This window comes from Saimiri boliviensis, chromosome 2 (genome assembly GCF_048565385.1).
Source record: "Saimiri boliviensis isolate mSaiBol1 chromosome 2, mSaiBol1.pri, whole genome shotgun sequence".
Classification (NCBI taxonomy): Eukaryota; Metazoa; Chordata; class Mammalia; order Primates; family Cebidae; genus Saimiri; species Saimiri boliviensis.
In genome coordinates, this window is record NC_133450.1 from 127,594,088 (window position 1) to 127,617,836 (window position 23,749).

Sequence of the window (23,749 nt, forward strand, 5' to 3'; positions counted from 1 at the left end):
AACAGAATAGTTTTGGTGAAAAAAAAAAAAAAGCCAACTCCAAAGCGCAGGCTGAAGGAATCCAGCTATGAGGTCCCAAAGCATGCAAAATGCAACCATCTCTGCTGGGGACGCCCTCTCAGGTGTCAGAACCATGATGACAGCAAGGAGCCCCTGAGCACAATGTCGGTGTCCCGGCGACCACTGAGAGCAGGATGGGGCTAGCTCTGGGGAAGGGTCTCGGGGGATCTCAGGGCTGGCTGCATTGAACTTCTTGACCAGGGTGGTGGTCGCCAGGTGGGTGTTCTGAACTTAACCGCTGAACTGTGCGGCTGTTTATTAATGTCTCTGCATGCCTATCACAGTTCATGACTGAAAAATTCTATTTCGGGGGGAAAATGTGGACACTGAACAGGAGTAGCTCTGGGCACCCCAGGAGCCATGAGAGGCGACTGACCCACTTCCCTGTTTGACAGAGGAGGGAACCAAAGCTCAAACAGAAAACGGGGCTGCCCCGCAGCAGGCGGCAGGAGGCGGGCAGGAGGGACCCTGTGCGGAGGGAGAGGAGGGAATTAATTTGAGGGATTAGCAATGCAGCGGCCCTGAGCACACAGAGAGCCAACCGGGACGTGGTAATATCTATAAATATTTGAGAGTCACAGGAATAGTTTTTCAAGCAGTCGGAGGCAGGATAGCTAAGCGTGGCTGAGCAAGGGTCAAGGGACGAGAGCTAAGGTGGCCAGGCCATCAAATGCTGTGGCTGCATATCTCCCATGTGGCCCCCACCCCCGGCCTGTGGGAGCCCTACTGTGCGCCAGCCTCTGCCAGGCACTGGGGCTGGTGGAACGCCAGGGGCCAGACCCAGGCTCCGCTCTCTAGGTTGCCCATCTGGAGCCCTGGGGAGGACAGGACACTCCAGGTGTCAGTGAGGTCCCCGTGGACCTCCATTCCCCACCCCTCACCCGTCTCCCTGAGCACATCTGCTCTGGGCAGCCCCCAGCCAGGCCTTTGTGCCTCTTGGAAGGTGGCCTGTCTGTCCTTGGAAACTCATATTCATCCTTCATGCCTCGGCTCAAGTGTCCCTGCTTCCGGGAAGCTCTTCCCAATACCCCAAGCCAGGGTTCAAAACCTGAGACCCCAGCACATTCCAGGCAAACCTCTACTATATTCTATCTGCTGGCTGAGGAGGATTTGTCATCAGCCTGTGTCTCTGGCACTGGAGGACCAGCCTGAGTCTTTTGTGGAGCCGGTACCCGGACGGGCCCGGAGCCCACTTGGGAGGGAGGGGCAAGAGCGTCATGAAAATCACAGGGAAAAGGCTACAGGGAAGAGACAGGGTTTGGCACGTGGACAAGAAGGCAGGGAAGGGCATTCTCTACAGCGGGGGCTGCGTGGGCAAAGGCAGAGGCAGGAAGGTGGCAGCTTGTGGGGGACTTGAAACAGGGCGACAGCATGGGGGGCAGTCAGCTGGACGGCCAGGGAAGGGAAACCCCTCAGTGTACACCTGCCCACCAAAGGGAGCCACTGAGGACCACGGTGCCACCAGGTGACACTGTCCTTTTACTCTTCCGCAAATATTTACAGGACTCTCCTGTACTGGCTCCAGGTCCTGGGGGGTCCGGGAGAGGAGGGGGCCAGGACCACCGCCCTCAGAGCTTAATCCAGACCCACAGGCCCGGCCTGTGATATGCAGACCCCACATCTAAGGGCCAGGAGGCAGGACCAGCTACAGGGTCATCCCTCTGGACACCCCAGGACCCCTTCACTATGACCACTGTGTGGTCTCATGTCCCCCAGAGACCCTCTACCTGGGACTGCTCTGGGCCAGATCCCAGGAGAGGCGCTTCCACCACAGGGGCTCATGGCACCCGACATCCCTGCAACCTAGTTGTGGTTAGGACACCCACTTTACAGATGAGAAAACTGAGGCCCAGCCAGAGCCAGGACTTTGCCAGTGACTGGGTCTGTGGGACCCCAAATCCCATGCCTTTCCCTGCAGGAAGCCATGCTGACCAACTTCCCTTACATGCCCCTGGGCTTTTGGTTCCCATCTCTGGCACTAAATGCAGGACAGAAATCCACTGGGGCAGCCCAGACACTGGCCAGGAGGGAAGGTTCTGGAAAACCCCTTGAGGCAACTCTGAGAACATTACTTGGGTTAGAGGGAGAGGAGGGCAGGACCTCTCCCCAGTTCTAGGAGGCCATGCCGAGTCCTTGCCTGACACCACCCCTGGCAACTCCAGAAAGGCCTCATGGTCCAGTGCAGCCCAGGAGCGCAGCCCCTGGCCACCACCTCCGTGTTTATGGCTTCACCCAGGGAAGCCTCAGCCCACCTGGGACAGCAGTGCTGATGCCATCAGCAGCTCAGGCAGCAGATCCGCCCACCTGGCGCCCCGTCTACCTGTGCACAGCTGGCGGGGGGGAGGTCATGCCTGTCCTCAGTGTTGGAGAGCCTTGGCTGGGCACAGGGAAGGAGGGACAGAAACGGAACCACCATGGGGAAACCCCAGACTGGACTCAGAGCACCCCACGAATGCTACGTTTTTCCTTAAGTCAGCTGAGTGTTCCCTCCCCCACAGGCGGTGCCACCCAGGCCATGAAATAACAGCCAATGTGGGGCATCAGGGAGGGCCCTGGGCTGGGCCAGAGCCTGAGTTTGGGCCTGAGGTCATCAGTGTGACCACAGCCAGGGCCATCGATCTTTGGGCCTCCCTGCCACCACCTGGACCTTGGCCACAAGAAGGTGGGCCTGGGTGACAGATATCGGATGTTTCCGGTCTGCGATGGTACCACCTCAGAGACTGGACTCTTCCTCCCAGCACAGGACATGGTGTTCCTTTCGCTGCGGGACCCACAGTGGGGGCTGCACACCAGCTCCCTGGCCCAGGAGATGGCCCTGCTCTGAGCATCCAGCCTGGGTCTCAGAGCCCACCTGTCTCCAGGCTCCCACCTGGGTATTTCCAAGCCACTTGCCCACAGCACTAAGGGTCAGCTGGCAGGGTCCAGGGCCCCTCTGCCCTAGACCTCGGCCCAGCCTGGGCCTGCTGGGGCTCTGCTCCGTGGGGGAGGGGTGCTTTTCTACCCAGCCTCCTCCCCAGGATGCCAATTCTGGCCTCAGGAGGGAGAGGGGAGGACAACGACCCTCTAGGCCAGGGGAGACAGAGCTGAAACCCAGCAGCCAGAGCTGGGCCTGCCGCCCACGCAACGCCTCGGCTCAGGCTCCGGAAGGAAAACACGGGAGGGCTGTTCCCAAAGTAGGGGTCAGGGTGCCAGGGGAAGTCGCGAAGGAAGTGGTCAATATTCCAACGGGCTGATCCCAGGCCTGCCGCGCAGGTGGCCCCGTTAAGTCTACCGAGGCTTAAAGTTTAGCACCGGGAGGGAGGCCGCGGGGAACACTCCCCAGACGCGGTCGCGGGATTCCCCTAAAATGGCTCCAAGACGCGGCTGCCTGGTCCAGCCGCGAGGACTCCATCCCCCACCCCCGCCCCCAAGAGGCGAACACTTAAAAGCTCAGATCCAGGCAACTGGCAGCCCGGGGAAAGGGGGGGTGGGGGGCGAGCCAGCGTCGGGGGCGGTGCGGAACTGCACGAACGGAACCTAACCCGGAGGGTCCCCGGGGACCAGCGAGGCTCCCCGGCAGGTCGCACCGGGGCGCCCAGGACCTGGCAGGACCCGGCGGCCCGGGGTCGGGGGCCGCCCGGCCCTGAGTGACACGCGCCCCGGCTCCCGCCGCAGCGGCCCGGGTCAGCCGAGGAGCCCCCGCGCGGGGCTTCCCATCGCCTCGCGGCGCGCACACACGCACCACACACGCACCCGGCCCGCAGCCCCGCCGAGGCCGCCCGCGGGCCCTGGGGGGCTGCGCTCGGGTGGCGCCCCTCCCCCCGCCTCCCCTCTACTCCCCCCAGCGCCCTCAACCCCGACCCGGCCCCCCGTGAGCCGCCGCACGGGAGACGCTCCACTCACCTGAGTTTCTCCATGTCTGCGGCAGAGGCCTGCGAGAAACCAAACGAGAGGGTCAGCAGGCAGGAGGCGTGCGCTCCGCGGCCGCGCTTGGCAGAGCCGGGCACAGCGGGCACGGCCGGGCGCCGCGGCGGGGCAAGCCCGCCGGGCCCCGTCCGTGGGAACCCCGGCCCCGCGCGTCCCCCAGCGCCCAGTCCCCTCCACGGCCCCCGTGACTCAGTGGGCGCTCTGGGCCGGGGCCGAGTAACAGGTGAGCCCGGCCGCCCGGGCCACCGCGCTCCCAGCACCGAGTTACGCCCCCCGGGGCGAATACGGGGCCGGCCCGGGACGGCCGGGCCAGGGACGGTCTCAGCCTCTCCGGGAGGAGGGGGACTCGGCCTGTCCCCGCGAACTCCCCGGCGGCCGCGGCCCCGGCCCCGCTCTCCCCCCGCCCCGCCCCGCCCGTTAACCCTTCCTGCCCCGCGTTCCCTCTCGGAGGAAGCCGAGCCCCAGAATCGCAGGATCTCCAGAGTCCGAAAATGTTGGGGAATTCGCGGCCGCGCAGGATTGTAGAACCTGACACACGATCCGAAGGCGATGGCATTTAGAGCCTCAACTCCTCAACCAGGGACCCGCTGCCCTCAGATTCTGGGGTTCTGGGCCTGGCTCGCCCCTCCCGGGCCCGAGGGATTAACCCGCGAGCGCCCGGCTAGCCCGCGGGGCTCCCAGTCGGGCTTGCGCAGACCCACCCGCGCGCGGCTTGAGACCCTCCCGGCCCAGCCCCGCGCGGCCAGGCAGCCCCTCCGCGCGCCGGGCGGGGGGACCCACTCGCTGCCGTTAACCTTGTGGGCGCGGGCAAGCGACGGGGACCGCGAGCGGCCCGGGCGGGATCGCACTTCCTGCGTGGAGCGAGGGGCGCGGGGCGGGCTCTCCACCACCCGGGAGAGGCAGCTCCCCCGTGCTTTCCCCGTCTCTCTGTGCCGCGACTGGCTCTCAAGGGGGACGGGGGTCCAAGCCCAGGGACCATGCGACAGACCTGGGAAGACTGATGACTGCCCATCCCGGCCCCTCGCGCCGGGCGCCGCCGCCGCGTCCGCCGGGAGCGCGCTCCGCTCGGGTCCGGGCCCCACGCCGCCTCCCCCACCGCCCCGCCGGGCGAGGGCGCAGCCCGGCCGCAGCGCCAGGCTAGAAGGCCCAGCCCGGGGGCCTCGGCCAGGCTCGGCCACCAACTTCCCGGGTGCTCAGGCCGGCCTTCCGGCGCTCTCCCGGCCTCAGTTTCCTCACCTGAAAGCTGGGGGGAAGGGGAAGTAGCTTGACGAGGCGCTCCGCTGCCCTTCGGCACCCGCGGGCTGCGGAGGGGCTGGGATGGGAGAAGGAATTTCAGGGGAAGAGAACCCCAAGGGGCCCGGATGGCGGCTGCCCTCCCCAGACGCTCTAAAAGTTGTCCAAGACCACGAGCCTGGACCCCCTCCATAAACCCTCCTCCTGCAAGACAGGGAGTTTGCGGGGAAGACTTTGCCGGCGGCCAGCGCGACCCCCACACGCCTCTCTTCCCCAGGCCCACCTTTCCGGGTCCCCATGACAGCGCTCCTCCTCATGCTAGGTCCCAGCATACAGCAGGCGCTCAATAAACACGGACAGTGCATGCCTGGATCCTACGGCACAGGAGCCTGTCTCTCCCGGCCCTTTCCCCTCCTGGCTGCGAGCTCCCGGGCAGGAGCCCTGTGTTTTCACCAGGACACCCCCAAGCACCCAGCAGGCTTGGCCTCCACTGAGCCAGCGCAGGGTGGGAGGAGCCGTCCACTCAGAGGGTCAGACCTGAACCAGGATCAAACCAAACCCAAGAAATCCAAGTGTTCCTCCACCGACGACACCCACTCATTCACTAGCTCTGGGCTAAGTTCTCCAGCAGAGAGGGGACAGCAGAGGAGGCGAGCCCTGCTCTCCGCGGCTAATGATGAAGACCCCCCACCCCCACCTCAGGTCCCAGGAGGCCACCCTCAGCAGAATGGCCACAATCATCATAACAATCACGTCCACCGCCCCTTAGACACCACAGCGCGCATTCCACTGCCCCTCGCCACAGCTCTACCGTGGAAGCCCCGTACCCCCCATTTTACGGATGCGGGAGCAAAGCTTGGAGAGAAGAGGCTTGCTGGAGGTCCCGCAGCTGAAGCGGCCAGCTGCACCTCGACCCCACTGCTCAGGAGCCTTGCCCACCCAAAGGCTGTCTTCGGTTCCCTCAATCACTCACTGTGAATGCCCTGCTAGGGAGTTTGTCTAAAATTAATAAGAATGTATTAAAATTTAATTAAAAAAATCTAGCATTAATTATTTACATTGAATGTTTCAGCTCTTCTAAAAGGCCTGTCTGGGAATTCCCCCCACCCCAGAAGGGAACTGGGGGGAAAGGTGGGGGAGGTTGCTGAGCTGCCCTGATGGAGGGTGGGGGCTGGGCAGGGCAGGAGACAGGCAGGGAGCAGGCAGGCCCCGCCCTTCACGCCTATTCCAGAGCCTCAAGCCTGGCTTCGATCCTCCTGTGGCTCAAATCCTCCTCTGACCCAGTGCCTTAGGTGCAGCCACTGCCCTCGACCTTGGAGCTGTGTCCTCTATGCGGCCCTCAGTGGGAATTCAGTGGAGTCACTGAGTTCACCGCCACATCAGATGGGACAGGGTTCTGTGTCTCAGCTCTGCGTTCCTGGGCCAGCCTAGCACCTGGCAGGGTGGGGGAGGGGGACCAAGACAAGGGTTGTGCCTGAGGCGCAGGCATCTTTGTACGTGGCTAGGGAGGACACAGAAGGGAAGCTGTGCCCTCAGGGACAGTCTCCTATGAGGCTCCTGCAAGGGACCAGCACCCCGAGTGCAAGTTTCAACTCAGCCATTCATTGACCACAGGACTACATGATGTTGCATGAGGCCCTTGCTGTGGGTGGGGAAACTGAGGCCAGCGCATGAGTGGCTGCTCCAGTCCCCTGAGGTTAGCCGGCCTGCCAAATGGGCTGGAGAACGGGTGCTGCCTGGGTCTTGGGCCAGTGGATTGGGGCCATGAGGATGAGGAGTCTGTGGGGTGGTCAGGGTTCCCACTGTGAACTGGGGGCGGGACCTGCCACAGGGCAGTGGGGAGCACAGGCTGCACCCCGTGCTCTCGGGGGTCCTTAGGGCACAGTTCTTCCCTGCCTCTGGGCACTGTCCAGCCACGCTCACACCCACTGCCTCTTCCTGCAACACACTTCTCCCCACCGTCTGCCAGTAAGTCCCCTGCCTCTTTCTGGGGGTCCAGCCCAGCAGCCACCTGTATCTCCTGAGCCTTCACAGGAGCTCTGCCTGTTGGCCACTGGCCCCAGCTCTCTCCTCACTCCCGCCGGTGGCTGGCAGGGTCCGGATATGGGCTGAGTCCTGCGGAGCTCCTGGCTGGCCCCCTTCCATCCCCTGCTTCCTCTCCTTACCAGTGTTGGGAGGGCTGCCTGGGTCGGAAATAGGCCCATCCACCCCTTCCTTCGCTGCTCTGTCCCCAGGGTGGCCTTGGGCCCGGTCACAGAAATCAGTTCCACTGAAGCATCACAGCAGCTTTGCCGGCGGGTCACATCAGCTGTGCATTTGCAGTTTACAGGCAGGACCCTGGGGATTGGGGACCAGGGCCCTTGCCAACCTCCCTGTGGCACCTGGGCACAGAGCTGACACACAGTGGGGCCTCCCAAGACAAGGTGGGGGGGGGGGACTCCGTGCCACCTGTCAGGCCTCCATGAGGGGTTGGTAAATGCTGACCCAGCGCTGCCTAACCCTCCGACCCCCACGCTCAGCAGGATCCCCTCACTAGGCACATCATGGCCACGCCGGTCGCCTTACTGGTCCCAGGCTCAGCTGGCCCATCCCTGTCTCGGGCCTGTGCACTACTTCCTTGAATCTGGAATGCTCTGCCCTGACCGAGGGCCAGGGCCTCCCTTCCCTGACCACCCATCTAAAGCACCGGTGGCGCCCTGGGCTCCTCCCTTCTGCCGCTGCATCTGCCTGTGTTCAGGGCCTGGCTTGCAGGCCGTGCGCTGGTCTGAAGGAATGCGGTGCACCTTAACCCCCAGCCGGAGGCACCTGCTCCCCAGCCCTGAGCATCCCTCCTGCTCTCCCCGCAAGGTCCTTATCGTTCACACACCATCCTTGTCCCTTCTTCAAGCCTGCCCCTGTGCCAGAGAGCACAGAGTCCCCTTGGTACCCAATGCAGTATCTTTGAGAGCTCTGCCCTGGGAAACCCCTCTGCAGATGTGGGTCAGTCTTGCTGCGACCCCGATGACCAAGGGCCTAAATCCTCTCCTGGACCATCTGGCCCCATTGCATGGCTGCCCACTGCCCCCTAAATCCAGCCGATTTCTGACAGCATGAAGAGGAGAATGAGCCCCTCTGCGGGGGCCTGCCAGGTGCTGAGGCCATGCCAGGAACAGAGGCCTGGTTCCTGTCCCAGCTCTGCCTCTGACCCAGGCCAGCCCCACCCTCCCTCAGCGCACGGGGCTGGCCTCCCCCACCCCAACCCCAGTGCTTGGCCCCCTGGGCCTCCTCATACCCATGCTGGGCTCCAGTTTCCTCAGTTTCCCCTGCATCTGGCTGCCCCTACCCCTCCTTGGGGGAAAGTAATGAGCCTAACATGTGGAGGGCAGAGAAGAGGCCTGGAGGGCGGGGCCTTGTATGCAGCTGTGGAACCTTGGGCAAGGCCCTCCACCTCTCTGAAACTCAGCTACTCATCTAGGAAAGATGGAAAAGCCCTCACCGGGAGCGACAAGGTGGCTGTGTATAAGGGACCGTCCTGGGGCCAGGACTGGGAAAGGGCTGTGGCTGTTCTGGAGACCAGTCTTTTCACTGACCACTTGGGGCGGATCCCCTTCTAAGATGTTTTACATGGTACCCTGCCTCCTGACATTAATGCAGCAAACATTTCCTGTGTGTAAATTCTGGGGCATTCAGCACTGGTGAAGCTGGATGAAATTCTCTGTTCTCACTGTGCTGATATTCTCATGCAGGGAAACAGACTCCAAGAGAGGAATCAGTAAGCCACCCTTCCACCCTGTGTGTCCGATGGGGATATATGTACAGAGGAGGATGGGAGGCAGAGTGGGGCAGGGAAGGGTGCAGTGAAAACGGAGGCCCCCATGAAGTGGGCTGAGCCCAGGAGCAGATGAGGCTCAGGAGCTGCGGGAGGAGGGGTGGGTGAGTCAGGGTGTGGGGGGCCTGCCGGAGGAGGGGTGGGTGAGTCCCGGGGACCATCAGAGGAAGGGCAGGTGAGTGGGGGGACTGCTGGAGAAGGGGGGTGCGTGGGGGACTGCTGGAGGAGGGGGTGGGTGAGTCCCGGGGACCATCAGAGGAAAGGTGGGTGAGTAGGGGGGCTGCTAGAGGAAGGACAGGTGAGTGGGGGGCTGCTGGAGGAGGGGTGGGTGAGTTCTGGGGACCACCAGAGGAGGGGCGGGTGAGTGGGGGGGCTGCTGGAAGAGGGGCAGGTGAGTGGGGGGGCAGCTGGAGGAAGGGGTAAGTGGGGGGCTGCTGGAGGAGGGGGTGAGTGGGGGGCTGCTGGAGGAGGGGGTGCGTGGGGGCTGCTGGAGGAGGGGCAGGTGAGTGGGGGCTGCTGGAGGAGGGGCAGGTAAGTGGGGGCTGCTGGAGGAGGGGGTGAGTGGGGGGCTGCTGGAGGAGGGGGTGCGTGGGGGCTGCTGGAGGAGGGGCAGGTGAGTAGGGGCTGCTGGAGGAGGGGCAGGTGAGTGGGGGCTGCTGGAGGAGGGGCAGGTAAGTGGGGGCTGCTGGAGGAGGGGGTGAGTGGGGGGCTGCTGGAGGAGGGGCAGGTGAGTGGGGGCTGCTGGAGGAGGGGGTGAGTGGGGGGCTGCTGGAGGAGGAGGTGAGGGGCTGCTGGAGGACAGGCAGGTGAGTGGGGGGCTGCTGGAGTAGGGGCAGGTGAGTGGGGGCTTCTGGAGGAGGGGAGTGAGTGGGGGGGCTGATGGAGGAGGGGGTGAGTGGGGGGCTGCGGGAAGAGATGTGGGTGAGTCCTGCCGGGCCGCTGGAGGAGCAGCCCTGGGGCTGTGCTTGCTGAGTTTGGGAAGCATTGCAGTCACCGGTGGAAAGGAGCGGCTGGAGTGTGGCCCCGTGGGCCCTTGTCAGGACCTTGGCTTCTGCCAGGAGAGGACGGGAACCCCTGGAAGAAGGTGTGTCCTTCGCACTGCAGTGCGGAGAGGGGCAAGGGCAGGCCCAGGGCATCCAGCCAGGCCCACAGCCCAGGCTGGAGGTGGGAGGGATTCTCGGATTCCCAGACAGTCTAGAAGCGGATATGGAAGGAAGAGACACCCCGAGGTGACAGAAGCATTGTGATGAGAGCAGCTGGAGGCAGGAAGGGGGAACATGGGGAACTCAGGTCCGGAGGTGTCCCTTGGCCACCCCAGAGGAGACACCAAGGGCTAGGAAACGGGCTTGGGGTTCAGGGGAGGCTTCAGGAGATGTCAGCCTGGGAGTGGTCAGATCAGAGAGGACACAGCTGCAGCACTGGGAGGCCGCTGGCACAGCCATGGTGGAAGGGGACAGGGGCTGGGACAGAGCCGGGGACTCTGCCACTATCAGGGGTTAGGAGGCGAGCAGGACCAGGGAGACTGGGAAGAGGCGAGCGGGAGGTGGGGGGAGAGTCTGCAGTGGGGCAGGGTGGTCATTCGGGGGCTGTCTGAAGGAGGAGAGTGGGGTCAGCAGTGTACGGGCTGACCCACAGGTAGGACAAGGACACCCCCAAGGGCCTCGCCAGTGCTGGGCGCACGGTGGGTCTCCCCAGAGCATCTGCTGCAGTACCAAAGGAGCTGTGTGCACTCTTGGCCTTAGCTGATCAATGGGAGAGCGGAGAGCGCTTGCCCAAGGTTACTCAGCGAGTTGAGGATCTGAACCCAGGCCCTGGCTTGGGGCTGTCCCCAGATGGGCAAAGAATGTCCTTCCCCTGGGGAACCCGGGGCACCTGGCCTCGGCTGCAGAGGTGACCCTGTCCCACCTGTGACCTGAGCCCCGGGTCTTGTCTAGGCTCCGTGTGACTTCACACAGGGCCTCCCTTTCCCCAGCTGTGCCTCAGTGCTGCTGCGGGCTAGGCTGGTGACTGCGAACTGGCCTCCTGGAGCTAAATCTGGCCCACCAGCATGTTGTATTTGGCCTGCACAAGGGTTTTTTTTTTTTTTTTTTTTTTTTTTTTTTAAACATTTGAGCCAACATTCAAAAATTGGGAGAGTTTACATTTTAAAATTTGTATTTTTGGCTTCTACTGAAAATTTTGGAAGATCTGGCAACGTCAGCCCACATTCCCACATGGCAACAGTCGGGGGCTGGAAAGCAGCTGCCCCCTCTCCAGGCACCTTGGGGGTCCCCCATTCATGAGAGGCACCATCCACACCTGAGCTTTCCTTATCATCGGGAGGCTGACGCGGGGGGCAGAGTGACTGATTCAAGGTCACTCAGCTGGAAAGCCTCTCGGACAGGATCCAACTGCAGCCTTGGGGACTGGCATTGGGGGTACTGTCATGACGCCACCCAGGGCCATGCCCCTGGCCCCTGTGCCTCCTGCTCCTTCTTGACTTTTGTTCTCAGATAAAGATTGGATTGAGTCATTCACACTGTAGTATAAATGAGGCTCAGTCCCAAGTCTGTGATAACTAGAGGTCCCAGAGACCTTCTAGAGTAGCCTCTTGTTTGCTGAGCAATGAAGAGGAGGAACAGGGACTCACCTACGGCCATTCAGCCAGGCAGGACAGCACAGGACAGGCCTGAAACCCTGGGCCCTCCTGGGTGGCAGTGTCCTCCCAGAGTGGTTCAAAGCCCCAGGCATTGTCTCTCAAGAAAGGGCTTGCGGGCGGGCAACTGCAGCCAGGGGTCTGCCTCGCTTCCCCAGAGTTTACCTCTCGGGAAAGCATTCTGGGGACACAGGCGTGTCCAGGCCGGGAAGGGAGGAGGAGGTAGAGACACACAGTGGGTATCAAATCGACAGGCAACTCCTGTGGAGGGCTGGCATCACTGTCTTTACCGCCACCATCATTCCAGCGGCTGAATCCCTACCTTGTGCCAGGGTCCTTCCCCAGGTATCTCTAATGTCCCCATGGAGACACCAGGGGGTGTGACTTGAGCCAGGGTACAGCCCAACCAGGCCTCTGCTGGCCCCTCAGTGCCCGGTCCATGGAGTGAGCCTGACCCTAGGGTCACTGTCACAGGCTTGCTGTGTTTGATTTGAGGCTGGAGCTGGGGGGCTCAGAGTTGGTGCCCACCATGAGATACGATCCTGTGGGGGCTGGTGGGGGAAGGTGGGGGGCAGCAGGAGTTAGGCCTAGAGACAGGGGCCTCCAAGGCCAGCCCCTCCTGCCAGGGCTGCTGCCCACCTCTCGCTCCCAGGAGCCAAGCTGGGCTCCAAGGTAGGGCCACCTGGCCAGGCCCCAGGGTGCAGCCTCGCCCCAAACACACTGTTGGGCCCCAACATGCCCCAAGGCCCTGTGCAGCTCGGTGGCGTCAAGAGATACGTGCGAGAAGCCCTGTGGAATCCTCCAGGGCCTGGGTGGCACCAGGACTCCCTTGGGGCCCAGCAGTTCCCAGGGCAGAGTCCTCTGTGTGGTAAGTGGAGCCCAGAGCAGCAGAGAAGCGGGGCTCCCAGCTCACCACCCTCTGGAGGAACAGGGAGGGACACAATGCTTATTAGGTGCCTGTGGTAATGACTTTCACTGCTGGGGAAACTGAGGCACAATGAGGCTGGGTGACCTTTCCAGAGTCACACAGAGAACCACTGACCCTTGAGATGCACTTCCCAGAGCCGCCCTGCCCTAGCTGGCCACGCAGACCTACAGGGAAAGAGCTGGCAAGGCTTCATCACCAGAACGTCCCACCAGCCGGACTGTCGCTGGCCATCCTGGGACAGAGAAGGCCACCTGAGGGCCAGCAGCATGCACAGAGGAGGAGGGCAAACTGCCTGGGTCCAACCCGGCTCCTCTGCCTCCCTTCTCCGTGCACGGGGGAACATGACGATGGTGCCATTCTCCTGGGGTTGCGCCCAGGCTGAGGGTCAGAAGCAGAGTCAATGCTCAGCGAGTATCCGCCGCCTGCTCACCGGGATTTGTCTTCAGAACAGACCCTCTCCCGGCAGGAAAGCCTTCCCGGGAGGCTGTGGGTTGACATCACACAAAACCAGCCCATGGCCTCTGCCTCCGTCCTGCGTCAGGAGAAGGTGGAACTGGGGCACGAGCCACGTCCCTGGCAGCCCAGGAGGACCCTCCCTGACCCAGGGGACACAGATGGCGCAGGACATGGAAGGTCACCACCAAGGTATGGGTGCCAGCCCCTGGGTGAGGTCCCCCTGCCCAACGTTCTGCACAGCTCTGTCCCCGGCGCAGCCAAGGAAATCTCACTACATCTTTGCCCGTCGCCTGTCCATCTGTCTCACGCCAGAGTGCACGTGTGGATGGGTACAGAGAACGAGCTCACAGCTCAATCCTGGACTCCGTGTCACCCGGGGCAAGTGGCAGCCCCTCACAACCTCAGTTTCCAACTCCATATAATGGGGGCATCTATGAAGGCTCCCCGACCCACCCGACAGGCCTGTGGGACAGCCTGCCTCTTGTGGGTCGGTCTCAGGTTCAAACATGTGAAAGGAGAGCCACAGGAAAGCCCGAGGCGAACCACCAAGGCTCTGCCGCAGCAGGGAAGGGATGATTACTACTGTCCTCTTTACTGTTCACTCTTGCGTTCTATACAGAAACAGTCCGCCCGCCCCAAAGCCAGAAATTTCACCTTAGAGATTCATTCCTTTGGCGCTTAAGGTCTTTCCTGTTACAGACATCATAAAAGGGTGTGAGGAGGAGACTCAGAGCAGGTCGGCCAGGACCTGTGAGGAAACAGCATGTGGGGAGGGAAGAGACCTCTGGGGTTGAGACTCACCCGACCTGGAGGCCTCCAAGGGGAGGCAGCTCGGCCTCCGTGCTTGCTGCTGCCCAAGCAAGGCCCTCTGGTTTCCACAGCCTGGCCTGGCCCCACTCTGCCTGTAGCCTCTGCAGCTGCCTCCAAAGAAAGCTGGGGGCTCAGGGCTGGGGCCTTCTCCCCTGGGGCTGCCGCTCCTTCAAGGCCCTCCTGGGCCAGGCCTGGGCCTCGATCGACTGCAGAGGGCTCTGGGCTGCGGCCTCTGGGCACCCTGAAGGCCTCCAGGGTCCCAGGGTCCAGAACCCGCACAGTGACCTCATCCAGGAACCTGGAGAAGGGCAGTCTGGCCTCCCGCCGGCGGCCCAGGCGTGCGAGGGAGCCCGTGAGAGCCCTGCTGCCTGGGTTCAGGGACTCCGGGGAGGACGGTCGGGTGGGTGACACCCGGGCCGTCTCCTGGCCGGGCCGAGCTGCCCAGCTGGGGTGAGATGCTTTGCCCTCGGGGTTGTGACCCGGCTTAGGGCTCGGCGTGTGGCTTCGAAAGTCCTGTCTGTGCACTTCCTTGATGGGAGCCTCTGCCCTGGGCTCTGGGAGAGAGCCGTAGCCATCCTGCCTGGGACAGGCAGGGTTGGGGCCCCGGGCCTGGGAACTGGCCCCCGAGAGCATCCTCCCGAGTCAGTCCAAGGTCTGTGCTCCCCAAGAGTGCCGTGACCCACTCCTCTCCTCCCATGGGACCGGGATCCCTGTGCCCTCTTGGGGGCTGTGCCTCCCGTCCTCACAGGCCAGGGCAACCAGCCAGATGCCCGCCTGCCCATTGATCCAGCAGCAGGGCCTCATGGCTCCCACCCCCAAATCGATTATCACTAAATGGGAGCTGAGCTCCAGGGCTTGGAAAGTGCTAGAGAGGGGAAGGTCGTGTCCTGGGCTCTGCCTGGGGAGGCAGCCTGCCCTGAGTGAGCTCCCGTGGTGCACAGGGCCCTGGGCTGGGCCTCCCCTCTCCTGCTGTCACATCTCTTCTGCCAGGTGTGGTGCAGGGTGCAGGGCACAGAGGGCAGGCAGTGGATGGATGACCACGATGGCCACCATGACAGTGTGAGCACTGGGCCCGAAGCAGGGCAAACAGCAACTGCAGCAAACTAGCAAACAGAAGTGGGTGGCAGAGACCGTGGGCGGCCCACTGTCCTCCCATGCATCCTTATTACAGAGCCTTTCTTTTCTTTTGGGATACAGGATAGTCAGCTAAAAGACCACCTTTCCCAGCTTCCTATACAGCCAGGCTATCAGATGGCCAATGAACTACAAACAGAAGTTGCCAGTGGCAGAGCTATGCAAAAGAGATCAGACGGCCGGCCTATGTCCTTTTTCCACTCCCTATCCTCCTGCTTCCTTTCTAGAATGTGGAAGTGATGGCTGGAGCTGTGGCAGCCATTTTGCACTATGAGAAAAACTTGTGGCAGAAGCCATATATAAAAGATGAAAAGCAGAAGAACAAAAGGAATCCTGATCTCTGATGACCACTGAATCATCACACCAGCCCTGCATTATTTGTCTCTGGTACCTCCTTTTTTTTTTTTTTTTTTTTTTTGAGATGGATTTCCCTCTTGTTGCTAGGCTGGAGTGCAGTGGCATGATCATGGCTCACTGCAACTTCTGCCTCCCAGGTTCAAGTGATTCTCCTGCCTCAGCCTCCAAAGTACCTGGGACTACAGGCGTGTGCCACCTTGCCCAATGAATTTTTGTATTTTTAGTAGAGACAGGGTTTCACCATGTTGGTCAGGCTAGTCTCGAACTCCTGACCTCAGGTGATCTGCACACCCTCAGCCTCCCAACGTGTTGGGATTCCAGGCATGAGCCACCGCTCCTGGCTTGCCTCTGGTACTTCTTTAACTTGAAAGAAAAATAACCCCTTGCCTTCTTTAAGCTATGGTTAGTTCATCTCTGTTGGTAGCTGCTATGCGCAATTCTCCAGTGTTATACGGGAGACAGGGTGAGAAAAGGCAGGTGCTAACGCTATTAGCAACAGCCTTCGGCACATGGAAGCCTGGGCTGTAGTTAGGTGGGAGTGGGGTGGGGCAGAGAAACTCAGAGAAGAGCCAGAACCAGGCTCTGTGTGAAGGGAAAAACGCATGCCTGGTGTGTCCTCTGCAGAGATCCTTCCTAGGATGCACTTTTGTGGACACTAGAGTGAAAGGAAGCCTCGCTAGGGGCGGCAAGTGGCAGCCCGGGTCCTTGGCTGGCCAGCTGGCGGGCATCACTACCATCCCCGGCCTGGCCTCTGGAGCTGCTTGGAGCGAGGCCGACGCCCTGTGCGGCATGCCATGGCTGCACACCTGGCCCTGTCTGGATGCCTCCCTCAGGTGCTGGGGATCCCTGCTTTTCCAGGCTCAGCCGGACACCTCTCGAATGCCCAAGGCACCAGACAGTCTGTAAAACTAATGCATGACCTCACCATGGCCTCAGCCACCCAAGACAGGAAGGGGGGCTGCTTCGACTCTTTCCTCCCCTCTTCCCCGTCCCCACCCCTGGCCACCAGGCCCGGGCGGTTCAGTCCTCTCAGACCTGGGTATCTCCCCGCATCCTCACCATCAGTTTGCTAGTACCAGATACCACCATGGATACCTGTGACCGTCCCTCCCTGCGGCTCCTGACTCCATGCTGACCCAGCCCATCGCATCCCACACACACGGCCCATAGGACCTTTTAAAACCGCAGACCAGGCTGGACATGGTGGCTCACGCCTTTAATCCCAGCAATTTGGGAGGCCCATGAGGGCAGATCACCTGAGGTCAGGAGTTCGAGACTAGCCTGATCAACATGGTGAAGCCCCATCTCTACTAAAAATACAAAAATTAGCCAGGTGTGGTGGCACCTGCCTATGGTCCTAGCTACTTGGGAGGCTGAAGCAGAAGAATCGCTTGAACCCTGGAGGCAGAGGTTGCAGTGAGCCGAGATCGCACCACTGTATTCCAGCCTGGGCAACAGAGCAAGACTCCATCTCAAAATAAAAAATTCATACATAAATAAAAAATAAATAAAACCATAGGCCAGGAGACTAGACAATGTCACACCTTCATACACACTGCAAGGCCCTGGCAATTGCTGGTGTCTTCTCTCCCTGCGACCCTCCCACCCCGTGCCCCCACTGTCACGGAACGGCTCTCAGGTTCCTGAATGTGCTAAGCTCTGTCTGACCTCAGGGCCTTTGCACTCGCTTTCCCTCTGCCAGAAACACTATCACTCTCTCTCTTCCCCTCCTTCCCATCATCTAATTCCCAGCTAACCTTCAGGGTCCCAGTTTCACAGACTGTCCCCCTCTGTCCCTCAGATTAGATCAAGTAGCCCTGCGGCAGCCCCTTACAGCCCTGGCCCCCAACTGTATTTAAGGGGTTTAGCAAGTATTTGTTATCTGTGTGTGCCCCCACTAGAATGTGAGTTCCACTCTATCCCAGCTCTCTGCATAGGACCTGGCACATAGCAGGTGCTCAATACACAGTTCTTGAATGACTGACTGAATGAATGGCATGGCAGGTTCAGGCTGTCAGTTCACAAACATCCCGAGCCTGGTGTGGGCCTACTCTGACTGGACACAGAATGGGAATACAGGGGAGGGGTCGCAGGCTCTTGAGAGGCCATAGTGTCCTCCTCCCACCCCGTAGCCCCCGACAAATCACCCCTCTATGCCTGGACAGCCCTTCCTCAGCAGCCGCCCAGCCCCTGCCCTATCACCAGCGGGAAAGAGACTTGGAGGCTGGCAGATCCAAGTTCAAATCCCTTCTTAACACTCCAACAGGCCCGTGGGCAAGCCACATCCCTCCTCACCTGTCAGGGGGGCGTGAGGCAGGACTCAGCCCACGGCAGTGCTGGGAAGGGGCTTCAGCGAGGGACTCCAGGACTCATTAGCACCGGGGCTCTAATTTGTCCATTTCACTAGCATGCATGGTCACAGGAGTGCGCTGGGGGCTCTGGCCAACCAGTCCTCTGAGCTGCTTCCAGAGTTCTAGGCCGCATCAGACGAGTTTCCATTGTCATAACAACCTGCCGGCTCTCAGGCACCTGGGCCCTAGGCTCTGAGGATGCTCGCGGCGTGGGCCTGCCCACTTAGCAGCAGCCTGACGACCTCTCCTGAAGGGGCTTCCGGCTCCTGGCACCGCAGCCCCTGCCTCCTGACTCATCTCACTCAATCCTGCTTCCCAAGCCCCTCCCATGTGCCAAGCTCCGTGCTGGGCATGCGTCATCACCCCAAATCCTACCTGCCCGTGCGGCAGGACGGCCAGAGGCTCTATTTTCTGCTAAAAGGAGCAGAGTCCCAGAAAGGTGCAGTGACTCCTTGGAGGTCACATGGTTCGGGCATGGCAGGCCCAGGACGGAACCCCAAAGGTCAGGCATTCACCCCTGCTTCCTCTCCAGGACGCCCAAGCCCCTCGTGCTGCCTGGCACACACTGCCCCCACGGTCGGAAAGCCAGCCCCTGCCAGCTCCGAGAGAAGGGGCACGAGGCTGCCCACTGCCTGCTGGGACTGGAGCAGGAAGACCGGCCACAGGAGGTCGGGAGGACCCTGCCGTGTGAGCAGGCCTGCCGGGCTCTGCTAAAAGTGCCACGCATCAGCTCGCGTCATTCTTACCACAGGCCTGCAAGCTAGGAGCAGCCACGCCACTTCAGAGGAGGAAACTGGGCTCCGAGGGTCTCGGGTAAACCCCCACGGCGTAGGCACCTGTCAGGGGCTGCAGCGTAGGCCATTTGGGGTGCAGTCACCTTCACTAACCCTCTCCTAGTCCCAGCCCAGGAGTTTCTATTATTATGCCCCTTTTGCAGATGAGGACAGAGGCTCTGGAAATCTGCACACGTGTGCTCCTAACGACCTGCCCCGCTGTGCGGTGGGTTTTCCACACTGGCCTGAGAGTCCCCAGGGGCAGCCATGGTCTCGCTGTCCCCTGCACCACGCACGGGCTGTGCCGTCCGCGCAGGAATTCTGCTGCAGCTCCCCTTCCTCAGATGGGACATGCACACGGCTAGCCGGGCCTTCCAGGGAGCCCCCTCGGGCAAGGACGCCGCTGCGGGGCCCCGGCTGGCCGCCGACCGTTAGAAGGGGCCTCACTGCTGCTCCCACATTTCCTGAGCATGCCTTCCAGGGCAGCGTGAGACTGGAAAGGCCAAATGGCTGTTAGGCTGTTAGTTTGGACTGGCTTTTCTCCCAACGAACACTCAAGGTGGGGTTAGGTCTCCGCGTCTGATCAGCCCCCTCCTGGCCCTGTGGCCTGCCTAGTATACTGTCTCTGAAGCAGAGGGATGTGGGGTCTGTGAGGAAGACACCGCTCCCTGGGAAATCAAGGCATGAGTGGCCTGAAGCCCCACCCATTCAACCCCCCATCCTCCACCACCCACCCGCGACCCATTTACAGGTGCCGTCCACGCACCAACACAACCCTTTATGTCTGAGTCCATCGCCGGTGACAGGGACTCGCCTGTCCACTGGTCCCCTCACTCCTGTCTCCACCCGTCCGCCTGCCCATCTCTCCCTGTGTCTGTCCATGCTCTGTTACTTGTGTCTCCTATCCATGCAACTATGCACTGATTTGTATCCATTTGTGCATGGATCCGCCTTCTCAGGCCTCCATCCACACATCCATCAATACACACTCACCACCTATGCATGAGCTCTTCCAGTGTTCATTCATTTCTCCATCCACCATTTATGCACATGTACTCAAGTATTCACCCACCCAGCCCAGCATCTGGGCACCACCTGTATCCATCCCTTCATCCATCCATCCATCCAAAGATCCTTCTATCCATTCATCTACCAATCTTGTCTTGTGTATCAGAAGTCTCCCTCCCTCCACCCACATATCAAACATCCGTTGATATTTTGTCTATAAATCCAGTCCTTTATCCACATCAACTTTTCCATCCGTCCACCCATCCATCACTATCTTGCTGCTGACATCCATCAGCCATCAGCCTCTCCTCATATCCATCTATTCCTCTAGCTTTATTTTATTTATTTAATTATTTTTTTGAGACGGAGTCTTACTCTGTCGCCCAGGGGCCGGAGTGCAGTGGCATGATCTTGGGTCACTGCCACCTCACCTCTGCCTCCTGGGTTCAAGCAATTCTCCGGTCTCACCCTCCCAAGTAGCTAGGACTACAGGCGCACGCCACCACGCCCAACTAATTTTTTTTTGTATTTTTAGTAGAGAAGTGGTTTCACCAATATCGATCAGGCTAGTCTCAAACTCCTAAACTCAGGTGATCCACTCACCTCGGCCTTCCAAAGTGCTGGGATTACAGGCGTGAGCCACCATGCCCGGCCTATCCCTCTAGCTTTATACCCATCCATCCACCGCTCTACCCTCTAGTGCTACCCTTCTATCGAGCATTACCCGCCCGGACGTCCCCTTCAGCAGCATACGGTGCTTCCCCACCTCACGCACCTCTTGATCCCAGCATGCACTCGCTGCGGGATGACGAGGTTTCCATGTCTGGCTTCCCCAGGCAAAGCCCAGGCCTGACCCATCTTCACCCCCGACTTGGGTTCAGGCCTTGCTGATTCAACCAATGACTGCAATTCTCCTGCTTGGCTCAGAGCTGGGCCCTGGCTGATCCCCCCCAGGCAGACCCCAGAGGCTGCTGTACTGTCCTCCAGACTTACAGCCTACTGAGGCAGGGGCCACTTCTGAGTTCTCTTCCTGGCCAGAGGGGCAGAGAAGAGCCCCAGCAGCTCCTGACTCCTGAGGCACTGGCCAGGGTCCATTTCTCCCAGCAGACGGTGGACTCACGGAGGGCAAGGTCAGTGGCAGACTCACCTAAATGACCCCTATGAGCAGTGAAGAGTGGGTGCTTAGGGAGAGCATGTTAGGTGAGTGTGGAATTAATCCACTCATTCACTCATTCATTCACTCATTCATTCCTATAATGATTAAAGCAATAGAGACACCTCTGGCCAGCTTCTCCCACCACAGGCTACAATCTGGTACCTGCTCTCAGGCCACAGAAGTCACTCCCCTGACCGTAATGGGCCTTGCTGATATCGAGCTTCTGATACAGAGCCCTAGAGAGGAGACAGTGAGTCAGCAGCAGAGGAGGAACCAGAACCCAGGGCTGCAGACCTCCATCCGGGCCTCTCCACCAGGCTAGGGACCGGCTCTGCGACAAGAGGGGGAGTCAGGAGAGAACCCTGCGGGGTGATTCTAGACCAACATGGCATGTCTCAGGATCACCCTCTAATCTTCCCTGGATCCTTACCTCCCTTGAGGAGAGAAGCCCCGCCTCCCCTCCCTCATGGCCTTGCCCTTGGCCTCCACACGTCAGCAGGACACAGCCTCTCTAAGTCTTGAGACTTAAACCCTCTACAGTCTCCCCGTCACCTTCAGGCCTTGGGCCAGGCTCCTGTAACATGCCTTGACCCCCTCATCTGTTCAGCAACTTTGCAGTCCTTGGGCCCCACCTCCTGGGACCCTGGGAAATGATTTGTGGACTGTCTCCAATAGCCATGGACTCGTGGGCTGCGGCCATTTCCATCCATCCATCCCTCCGTCCATCCATCCATCCATCCATCCATCCATCCGCTCTTCCACACCGGGAAGCGCCTGCAGGAGTAGGGAAGCGCCTTCAAAGTGTTGCCGTGGAGATGATGCGTGGCAATGCTGATCCAGGGCCCAGCACATAGCAGGCGTTCCATAAATGGTAGCTATGTGGGCCAGACCCTGTGCCCAAGTCTTGGGAGAGTGGATGGAAGATCATCCAGAATGCTTCGGACTCACTTCCTCTCCCCGGCCCTGGGCCCTCACAGATGTCCTCCCACCCCACCCCAGCCCATGGAAAACTCGTCCTCCAGGCGGAGGTTCCAGGCGGCCCTCCCCTCAGCTCCCAGGTGCGAACAGCTCCAGGTTTTGACGACAAGCGGAACGCCGAGCCTAGAAATCTATAAATATGAGACAAAAGCTGGGGAGGGCCCTCCGCGGCAGCGCAGCCGCCCATCGCCCCGAGCCCGCAAGAGCCGCATCTGCCACCATGCTTGCTTTTCCAAGCCGCCCTGATTATAGTGAAAGTCGCGAAAATTAAAGGTTTGCAGGATGCTGCCAGGGCCCTCGCCGCTGCCTCCCAGCCCTTCGTGTCACAGATACCAGGCAGAGCCACCCCCAACGGCCAGTTGCCCCACCTAGCAGGACCAAGGCCAGCCTGGCAGGGCTACACACCGCAGCTCGTTAGGGGCTTTCGCCCACGTTACTGGTGGGAGCCTGGCCCTAGGAGTGGTGGGGGTCTCTGCTGCTCCTGGCAGGCAGAGGAACTGGGGCCCAGATAAGGCAAAGGAACTGTCCATGGCCTCCAGAGAGCCAGGACACTGGGGCCTCAGACATAGCCTGGCCGTGGAGACCCCGCCCACTCCACGCCCCCGGGGCTGGACCCCCAGGCTGCACTGGCGGCCGACCTTGGCCATGCGCACTCATCCAGCCCCGCTCGCGGGTGCCCACTCTGCTCCCATTCTGCTCAGGAGACTCCAGCGCGTCGCCCACGCTGTTCCTGCCCTGAAGAAACCACACTGGGGATGGGGTGGGGCACAGACGAGGAAGGAAACACCTCCGAACCAAGCAGGAAGCGGAAACGCTGGGGCAGAAATTCCCATCCCACGTGCTGGGACTTAGGGAGCGTGAGCGCGCCAGCTGAGCCGCCCTGGGCGAGGCCCTGGCCTCAGTTTCCTCGCCTGTAAAGGGGCAGGATGATAGTACCTGCCGCGAGGTACTGAATGGGACGGCGGTGTCCGAGGCTCGTGCGCGCCCACGCGCTGCAAACGCTCAAGGAGGCGGCCCCGGGTCCAGCCTCCTTCCGGCTGCCGGGCCTTTCTCCGGCCTCCAGAGCTGCGGCTGGCCCTGCCCCCTGACGCGGGTCGGACTGGGCCTGCCCGCACCCTCGCCACCCACCCCGGACAGCGCCGGGTCCCCTCTCCTCCGGCTGCGCCCTGGGTCCCCCGTCCCTCCCTTCCTCCCGCCTCAGGGACGCGCGTGTCGGGGCGCAAGGACCCCGCCATTGGACCCGGGCGCTTCGGCCGGCGCGCAGAGGCCGGGCGTCCCCGCCCCACCCTAGGGTACCCCCTCCCTAGGGGACCCGCCCGCCTCCTCCCGGGCCAGTGAAGCCGCCATGGCGGGGAAGCAGCACGGAGGGGAGCAGGGCGGGGGCCCGGCCACCTCCCGCGCCGAGCAGGGACCGCCCCGGGCGTGGGTGGCGCCCGCCCCGCCTCCGCGCCCGCGCCCGCGCCAGCGCCCTGCCCTCCCGGCTCGCAGGTACTCACCGCTCGGCGCAGCCGGCCGGGCCGGCGACCGCCTGTCCACATGGTTCCGGGGTAGCCGCGCCGCTCGCCACAGCCGCCGCGCTCCGGTCCCGCCGCCGCCGCCGCCGCCGCCGCCGCCCCTCCCCTCCCCTCCGAGGCGGAGCGCGCCGGGAGCCGGCGCGGCCGGGGCTCCCCCACCCCGCCCGGCTTCCCGCAGGGAGCGCCCGCCCCACGCCCCCAGCCCGGCTCCCAGCCAGACCCGGCCCCGCGCAGCCGCGGCTGAGCCCGCGCTTCCCCCTCGCAGCGCCGGGCCCGGGCGCACGTGGTGGGCGCGGGGCCGGACAGGGGCGCGGGGGTGCAGCGTGCGCGGGGGCCGGGCAGGGAATGGTGGCGGGGCAGGGAATGAATGAACCCGCGCGTGCATGAATGGCGGAGCGCATGAATGAATGAGTGCTGTAGAGCGTGCGGGAGGAATGAATAAATGAGGGAACTAATGCATGGGCACCACGGTGAGTGAGGGAGTGACTGGGCCACTGAAGCCCAGAGGCTGTCAGTAACCACCTACCCAACCTTTTCATCGTCCATTCAATCCTTCAACATCTATTAGACGCCTACTGTGTACCAACCAGCGCTGCTATAGACCCCAGGGGGGTACAGCAGCGAGGGAAACCAAGTTCCTGC

General features: G+C 61.6%; 1 protein-coding gene across 10 annotated transcripts in view; it reads right to left on the reverse strand.

Annotated features, from left to right (window-relative positions):
• The window catches only part of BEGAIN (brain enriched guanylate kinase associated), a 49,638-nt gene extending 26,378 nt beyond the window's left edge, over positions 1-23,260 (reverse strand). Inside the window, exons 1-2 of one of the 10 annotated variants that reach the window (XM_039462748.2) lie at positions 23,090-23,260; positions 3,943-3,971 (exon numbers count right to left, since the gene is read on the reverse strand). In XM_039462748.2, the coding sequence (XP_039318682.2) occupies positions 3,943-3,971; positions 23,090-23,131 (71 nt within the window). In that variant the 5' untranslated portion in view covers positions 23,132-23,260. Of the gene's footprint in view, positions 1-3,942; positions 3,972-4,494; positions 4,741-4,760; positions 5,055-5,482; positions 5,847-23,089 lie in introns of those variants that run through there. The other 9 variants (XM_039462752.2, XM_039462755.2, XM_039462750.2 and 6 more) reach the window with 9 other exon arrangements.
• Between the last annotated feature and the right edge of the window lie 489 nt (positions 23,261-23,749).